The 8821-nt window shown below is 52.9% G+C and overlaps 1 protein-coding gene across 1 annotated transcript; it reads right to left on the bottom strand.

Moving 5' to 3' along the window:
• Positions 1 to 999: 999 nt before the first annotated feature.
• C1QB (complement C1q B chain) lies at positions 1000 to 8059 on the bottom strand. The gene is made up of 3 exons (XM_043445771.1): positions 7879 to 8059; positions 3089 to 3289; positions 1000 to 1865 (listed from the first exon to the last, which is right to left on the bottom strand). The coding sequence occupies exons 2-3, from the start codon at positions 3264 to 3266 to the stop codon at positions 1291 to 1293; spliced, it is 753 nt and encodes a 250-aa protein (XP_043301706.1). The 5' UTR covers positions 3267 to 3289; positions 7879 to 8059; the 3' UTR covers positions 1000 to 1290.
• Between the last annotated feature and the right edge of the window lie 762 nt (positions 8060 to 8821).

The raw sequence follows: 8821 nt of genomic DNA, 5'->3' as shown, positions 1-8821 counted from the left end.
TTTAGGGAGAAGGTGTGACTTGAATGAGGTTTAAAAGGATGGTTAGATAAGTAGAGTGGAAGGAGAATGTAAGATCATTGAGGCAGGAGAGCTTGCATCTTGCCTAGAGGACATAAGGGGCCCAGCTGGTCTGGAGTGACGATATTCTTTGTCCAGGAGAGGCGAGATTGGGACTAGAAGGTCAGTTCATAGAGAGGCTTGAGTGCCAGGCTCGTGGGCAGGCAGTATGTCCAGTTGGCAGTGGGGAACCACTGAATATTACTGAGCGGAGGAACCACTGAATGTTACGTGTTCTAACTGGATGGCTGAGCTTGAGTCAGGCTGGCAAGATACTGGGAGGGAGAGCATGTGAGGGGAATCAAAAGGGGAAGGATCGTGATTCCAAGGTCAGTTAAGACTAAAGAAAGGCTCTTTGACCCTTTGGGCGGAGGTATGTAACATTACATGCAGAAAACCTCTTTAGGGTCCTAGATATCTTGTCTTGAAAGAGGTCTCAGATCATTAGTGGACAGACCTGCCTCCCACTCATCTGTGCAGTTGAGAGCAATCCCTTCACCCCTACAAATCCTCAGTTTTCTCCTCTGTGAATTGGGCATGATTTAGCTGGTCTTCAAGGACGAGTGTGGGGATTAATGAGAGAAGGAAGAAAGGGTCTAGCCCAGTGTTTGGAGCATAATAGGTGCTCCGCAGATGGTGTTCCCTTCCCATCTCCCATTACGGAGCTGGCACAGAGCTAGACACAAAGCCTGGCCCTCCAGTCACCACCAATTAGAGAGAGTTTCTGCTTTCAAAAAGGGACGTTGGGGCTTCCCTCATAGCTCAGTTGGTGAAGAATCCACCCGCAATGTGTGAGACCTGGGTTCGATCCATGGATTGGGAAGATCCCCTGGAGAAGGGAAAGGCTACCCACCCCAGTATTCTGGCCTGGAGAACTCCATGAACTGTATGGTTCATGGGGTCGCAAAGAGTCGGACACGACTGAGTGACTTCTACCCACTCTGCTTTCAGAGGTTATTTATTATTCAATCATTCAGAGTCATTTCAGAGGTCGTTTATTGTTTGGTCATTCAACCAGCATTCAAGCAACATTTCTAAGCACCTACTGTGTGCTACTTGCAGGGACACAGAGTTGAATTAGACCACTATCCTTTGGCCTTGGAAACTTTATTAACTCATTCATTCAGCAACGCCCATGGAGCCCTACTGTGCACTTTGGCTGGGATATGGGGGTGGGTGTTGGGGAGAAAGAGAGCTTGGCTGGTGGGGGTGGGGGTGAATCAACCCCACAGGTCATGCCTCTGCGTCAGGGAAGAGCAGGAAGCCGGAGAAGATGCTGTTGGCGCCGTCGATGCCCACCAGGGCGTTCTTGTCGGTGGCCTGCAGGAAGACGGTCTCTTCCTTCTCCAGCTTGAGCACAATGCTGCCCGTGGTGACCTGGAAGGTGTTCTGGACGTAGTCGCAGAAAGTGACCACCTTCTGGGGCGCCTCCCGGCCTCGCATGATGTCCACGCACAGCTGCCCTCGGGAGCTGGCGTGGTAGGTGAAGAAGTAGAGCCCGGGCACCTTGCATGTGAACTTGCTGGTCCGAGCCTGGTAGTTTTCATTGGCATTGGTGATCACATGGTCGAAGCGGATGGGCTGGCCTGATTTCAGGTGGTGGTTGATGGTGCGTGAGGCCGAGAAGGCAATTTTCTGCGTGGCCCTGTAGTCTCCTGATTCACCCTTGGGGCCGCGGGCTCCAGGAGGCCCTGGGACACCCTTGGGCCCAACGGGGCCCTTGGGGCCGACTTTTCCTGGCATCCCAGGAAACCCTGGGTCCCCCTTCTCGCCATTCTCGTTGAGGTGTCTAACTAGCCCTGGAAGCCCTGGAAAAGCAGAGATGAAAGGAATGAGGGGGCCAGAGATGGCTGAGGACCGGAAGAGGCTGGGCTGGGAGGCAGGGAGCCTGACTGGGTAACCTCAGACAGGCCCCTGCTTCCCTCCGGGCCTCTGTGTCCCATCTGTGAACACGAGGATGGGAGGCTGGTGGGCCTGTGAGTCTCCTTCCAGCCCAGCTTTCCACATCTGGGATGTGCTTGGTGGTAATGGGGACCAATGCCCATCAGGGTGGGGAGTGGTGTCTTGCTAAATCTGGAAGTGGGCATTCGAGCCCTTTGCATTCCACCACTCTAAACCCCTCCTTGGTTTGGCACAAGATGTAAAACCTTTTCTTCCAGGAGAGTGGCAGAGGATAGTTACTGTGAGTAACTAGTTACTGTGAGTTTCCTGTGGGCTCAGGGGACAGGCAGGTGTTTCTTACATCACCTCTGCCATTCTTAGTTGTGTCCCCTTGATTGAGTCACGTTCCCCAAAGCTCAGCTTCCTCATCTGGAAAATGGGGATGATGATATTTTGTGGGCTCGTGAGGATTCAATGAAATTGTGTGATGAGAGCAGTTGGCTGTGGTTAAATGGATGCGTGAACTACATCTCACAGGGGGCTTTGAGGGGCAGGCAGCTTCATTTGAACCCACTGACAGCTCTACAAAGGAGCACCATCCTCATTTTACAGGTGAGGAAAGAGCAGTTCAGAGAGCTGAAGCCCCCGACCCTGAAGGTACCCCAGGACGCTGGCCACAGTGGATTTAGTGGTGAGAGAGCCAAGGTTGGCCTTAGCCTCAACATTGATTGGGCTTCCCCAGTGGCTCAGACAGTAAAGAATCTGCTCAATCCCTGGGTAGGGAAGATCCCCCGGAGAAGGAAATGGTAACCCATTCCAGTATTCTTGCCTGGAAAATTCCACGGACAGAGGAGCCTGGCAGGCTCTAGTCCACGGGGCCACAAAAGAGTCGGGACACGACTGAGAGGCTAACACTTCCCTTTCAACATTTACTGGGCTCCCTTGGGCAAGTCAGTAGCCTTTCTGGACATCAGTTTTCCCACCTGTAAAGTGGGAATCAGAATCCCTTCCTTGCAAAGTTATTGTGAAGGGCTCAGCAAGCTGATGGCTTTGCAAGTGTTTTGCACTCTCTAAGGTGGGCCACTGACTTGGGAGGTGGGTGACAGGGCCTTGGGGAGTGACGCTCGTGTGTTCCCAGCGTCCATAGTACCTTGCTCTCCCTTTGTCCCTGGAGTCCCAGGCTTGCCGTCAGGGCCTGGTTTCCCGGGAATGCCTGGGATGCCAGGGATGGACGGCCCGATGCAGCTGCTCTGGGCCCGGGAGACATGGAGCAGATTCAGAAGCAGCAGCAGCAGCAGCACCGAAACGCTGCCCTGAGGGGTCTTCATCACGGCCCTGTCTCAGCTGCTCCCTGTCGGGGGACAAGACGATGCGGTTGGTCATGGCCACGGTCTGTTCATTCATTTCTTCACTTGTTCCTGTGTTCCCTGAGGGTCTTATCCACCAGAGCCTGTTCTGGGTGCTGGGGATACAGTGATGAGCAAGACAGATATGGTCCCTGCCTTCATGGAGCTGACGGTCTGGGGGACTAGAAACGGGTCAACATGCAAGTCAATGGAACTGGTTATACGCTGTGGGGAGCACTCTGGCTGAAATGAAATGAAATGAAAGGGGGCTTCAAGGGCTGGTTTTGTGAGGGGCGCTCTCCTGCCAGAAAAGTTTTCTAGACAAGGGAGGCATCTCTGAGAAGTGATGTTTAGGCTGAGACCCAAAGGATCAGACAGGGCTGGGGCAAGAATGTTCCAGGAGGAAGGGACAGAACGCAAAGGCCCAGAGGCCGCACAGAGTCTGGAGTGTTGAGAACTGGCAGGGAAGTTAGGGTCTTGATTGCTGTGGTATGAGATTTTGGTCCAAAGGTTCTCAGTCATTTGAGCTTCTGAATTCAGGCTGCCTGTGCTTTTGCCACAGTGGGCCGCATTACATCCTCAGAGCAGCCCTGCACGGAAGAACCGATTTTTCTACACTGAAGAGGAGACTGAGGTTCAGAGAGGTCAAGTCACTTGTTCAGGGTCACACAGGAAACTGCAGCCCGGACTTGAACCCAGGCCTGTGTGGCATGGAAGCCAGGGACCTTGCCAGCGTAGCAGACCACCTCTTCTGGTAGAAGAGTCTTGGGCCCCTCCAAAGGCTCTGGGCCCTGGTGAGAATCCTGGGGAATGGGACAGAAGCCCTGGGGTGTCTTGAGCTTGTCAGCATGGCCAACGCCCATGGCATCAATTCTCAGGACAGAAGGGACCTTAAAACTCATCTAGTCCAACCCTTAGCTTCTTCCTTTTTAAAAATTGAGTTGATATTCTTATAACACAAATTTAACCATTTTAAAGTGAACATTTCAGTGGTGTTTAGCACATTCACAGTATTGTATAACCCTCTCCTCTGTCTAGTTCCAAACTATTTCCATCAATTTGACAACCCTCAAATAACATTCGGTACTCACTAGTCAGTTACCCCCAAATTGCCCTCCCCACTTCGGTCCCTGGCAACCCACTCCTCTGCGTTCTGACTCTATGGATTTACCTATTCTGGATATTTCATAGAAGTAGAATTGTATATACTATGTAACCTTTTGTGTCTGACATTTCATTTAGCATAATGTTTCTGAGGTTCATCTACATTGTAGCATGGATCAGTACCTCATTCCTTCTTAACGGCTGAATAATATTCCATTGTATGGACATATTACATCTTGTTAATCCATTTATTATTGATGGGCATTTGGGAAGTTTCCACCTTTCGCTTATTGTAAATAGCCCTGCTGTGAACATTCACGTACAGGGATTTGTCTGAATACTTATTTTTAATTCTTGGGTATATACTTAGAAGTGGAATTACTAGGTCTTATGGTAATCCTGTGTTTAACTTCTTGAGGAACCCTCAGCTTACTGTTAAGTCTCCCCAATAACATTTCTGCCCAGGCCTCTTCCCATCCATGGCTTGTACCATTTCAGTGATGGGAAGCTCATTACCTTCTGAGGCAGCCTGTTCCACTTTTGCCCATATCCAATTTCTCCCCATCTTTCAAGGCTCCTGTCAAAGCCTTTCTATTCCAGGAAGGCTTCCCTCATTAGCCCTCAGCCCACGGAAGCTGGGCAGTCTCCTGCTCTTACATGGGTGAGCAGAGTGATCCCAGCCCATCTCCCAGGATAATCATGGGGACCCAGGTGAGGCCATGGCTGGGAGAGAGTCACGGGGTTTTGGGGCTCTAGTTCAGACCCATAGCTGCTGTTGTCTGATCCTCACAGCACCCTGAAGAAGTGGGTTGTGATTATTTTCCCATCTTGCAGATGAGGACACTGAGATACAAACATTAGAAAACAAGCCTTCCCAGATTGCCCAGTGAGTTGGTTAATGGCAGGACTGTGGTCAGAACCCTGGGCCTTACAGTGCCTGTGCTAACCCAGAATTTGGCACCTGGAGGCCTTCCTGGTACTAGAAAAACCTGCTTATTTGGGCTTGTGTGCTCAGAAAATCAGCCCCAGCCCCCTCGGTCTGGTCCTGATCAGTTCATGGCTCAGACTCCTGAGTGAGGCTGGAAGCTGTGCTGGATCCCATGCAAAGAGGGACTGCAAAGATGGATGTGACCAGGGCCATGAATGACCAGCCTGGGCTCTGTCATGCTCCCAAGAGAGGCTGACATTCTATTTATCTTGCCGGAGGTTTCACAAACGACAGTTTGACAACCTTAATAATCAATGCATTGGGCACTTAGCAGGTGCCAGGCTCTGTGCCAAATGCTTTACAGGTCGTTCTTTCATTTAATTTGGTCCTTACAGCAGCCCCCTGAGAAAGCACCCCTGCATTTTCATTTCACAGATGAAGAATCTGGGCAGCGGAGAGAGTGGGAACCTTGATCAAGGTCACACAGCCATGCGTGGCTGGGATTCAAACCCACTTCCACTGGCTCTAAACCCCACAGGGTGTTACATTAAGAGGCCTCTCTGCCTGTGTGCTGTTGCTTTAGTCGTATCCGACTCTTTGCGACCCTGTGGACTGTAGCCCGCCAGGCTCCTCTGTCCATGAGATTCTCCAGGCAAGAACACTGGAGTGGGTTGCCATGCCCTCCTCCAGGGGATCCTGCTGACCAAGGGATTGAACCCGCATCTCCTGTGGCTCTTGCATTGTAGGCCGACTCTTTACTGCTCAGCCACTGGGGAAGCCCAGAGGTCTCTCCACCTGGGGTTAAAACACAGGCTTTGGAGCCAAACGGCCTGACGCAGGAGCTACAGCGCGGCCTGTGCTCAGCGCATTGCTGGAGGTGGGGCCAGGGCTCAGTGATGGCTCTCACTATCATTGCTATTATTGCTGCTGCTCTTGGGAGTGTCACCAAAGGTGAGAGGCCTGGAGAGTCACAAGGAGAGGAACAGTGCTCCCAAGAGGGTCCAAACCAGGCTTCTGCTCCTTCTTAGCTTTGGGCCTCAGGCAAGTGGCTTCTCTCTGGCCACAGTTTCTCCCTCTGTAAAATGGGGATAACCCCGATCTCTGCCTGATCTCTGCTGAGCTTTCCCATCAGACTGCGAGGAAATAAGAGAAGACAGGTGTCAGAGAAATTGCTGGGTGGGCAGAGGGGGGTCCTGGGTTCTGATTTCACCTCTGCCTCTGACATAGGCAGAACCAGGCTAAGTGTGCTAAGCAGTGACTGACGGGGTTGGTGGGAGGAAGGTGAGTTAGGGCTCACCACAGCCTGGCGTATTGGAAATGCTTAATGAATATTAGCTATTTTTGAATTATCACCATCCTCTGGGAATCCCCAAGTTTCAGGACACCACAGAGGATGCTTGGAAAACTAAAGGAAGAATTTGGTCCCTTTGGGAGATTGGACTCAGGGAGGGGGCCTGTCAGGAGCAGGCAGCGCAGGGGTGGGGGAGCTCTGGTTGGCTGCCAGGGGCGTGGGTAGGGGTAGGGGTTGATGATGAGACTCAGGTCTTTTGAGGAAGCTGGAGGTGGAGTGGGGGACTGGGGCGATCTGGGTTCTGGCCCAATTCAGGGGCCACCAAATCTTAGACTTGGGCCAAGACTTAACACAGCAGATCTGACCACCCTCTGCCTTCAGCATCCATCACCACCACCCACCTCACTCCTCACATCTTTCCTGACATCATCCATCTTCCTCCAGCTCCAACAGCCCCTTTCCCCCTGACTTGGAGTCAGGCCAGATTGACCTTGAACTCCCCCTCTGCTGCTACCTTGCTGCCTGACCTCAGGCAAGTACCTTAGCCTCCCTGAGCCTTTGGCAAAGTTGGCTGCCAGAGGATGACGTGAGATGGAGCCTAGAAGGAACTCGGTCTCTGGCGCGGGGCCTGACCGCACACCCTCCTGCAAAAGCATCGTTGAGTTGTGTCAACGCTAACTAATAACTCATCACAACTCCACCTGCCATCACCCCACCTCCTCCTTGAAAGAGGCTAGCGGAGCTTTCTCACCAGACTGCGAGGAAATAAGAGAAGGCAGGTGTCAGAGAAAGGCTGGGTGGGGGTGCTGGGTTCTGGTTTCACCGCTGCCTCTGACATACCCTGAGTCAGGCAATGTGCTAAGCAGAGGCTGAGCTGATCTCCTTTAGGGCTCACAGCACCCCTGAAAGGTTCTGTTATCTGCCTAGAGGATCCAGGCTGAGAGGATGCAGGCTGAGAGAGGTTATGTCATTTGACCCAGATCGCCAGCTCCTGAGAGGCAGAAGCGGGGCTCAGCTCCAATCTCGGTGACCCCAGAGCCTTTACTCAGATGCCTCCCCATTACCTGGGGCCCCAGGTAGCAGCAGACTCCCGAGCTGACCCCCCAGAGGAATTGATTCCCGAGGTCTGGGATGGGGTGCAGTAGCCCTCACTGTCCAACCCTGCAGGTGGCTCTGAGACAGAGGATGTGGGGCCCTACACTCAGGAGACGCCACCCTCTGCCATATTGGTCCTGCCAGCCAGTCCCCCTATTGCTAAGCCCCGTCCTCACCTGGAGCCTGGTGTCCTCTGAGGCTGCTGGACTGGGCAGAGTGGGACCGGGTGCTGGGAGCCTCCTGCTCTCCGTCCAAAGCGGAAGTTCCATTCCCCGGAGATGAGAGGGGCCTTTCCCTGACGGCGCCCTCCCCGGGGCCCGGCAGGCCAGCCTCCGCCCCTGCTCACCCAACTCTCACTCTTTCTGCTGTCCTCAGGCTGTTTCAGGTTCCACTTCTGCAATCGGGAGGGGTTTACTGTAAACACGATGGGTGGGTGGTCAGTTTGGTTTCGCCAGCTCAGCAGCTGTTGGGGGGAATAGGGTGTTCCAGGGGAATGCCCACAGTGGTGGGGGGCAGCGCCAGCCAAGGCTCCTGACCTCATGAACTTCTGCAGGAACTGCGGTGTTCCTCCACGGAATGGAGATGTGGTCGGCCTGCTGCCTGAGGGCTGGGTTTGCAGTCAGAAACTCTGATTCAGATTCTGGCTCTGCCATTAGCAGCTAAACATTTTTAGCCAAGAGAACCCTTTTGTTGTTATTTAGTTGCTCAGTCGTGTCCGACTCTTTGCAACCCCGTGGACTGTAGCCTGCCAGGCTCCTCTGTTCATGGGATTCTCCAGGCAAGAATACTGGAGTGGGCTACCATTTCCTTCTCCAGGGGATCTTCCTGACCCAGAGATGGAACCCGCATCTCCTGCATTGCAGGAGGATTTTAGTGACTGTAATTATAGAGTTAGGATTCCAAGGAAAACAAGGTTTTGTTGTTGTTTTTATTGCTAAGTTGTATCTGACTCTGTGACCCCGTGGACTGTAGCCGACCAGGCTCCTCTGTCCATGGGATTTCCCAGGCAAGACTCAAGGATCCAACCTGCATCTCCGGCATTGGCAGGCCATTTCTTTACCAATGAGCCACCAGGGAACCCTCGGGAGCCCCGATTTCCTCTGCTGCGCGATGGGACCA

Source organism: Cervus canadensis, chromosome 24, assembly GCF_019320065.1.
Source record: "Cervus canadensis isolate Bull #8, Minnesota chromosome 24, ASM1932006v1, whole genome shotgun sequence".
Lineage (NCBI taxonomy): Eukaryota > Metazoa > Chordata > Mammalia > Artiodactyla > Cervidae > Cervus > Cervus canadensis.
Note: the sequence above shows the minus strand (reverse complement) of the source record. Positions and strands in the feature narration are given on the sequence as shown.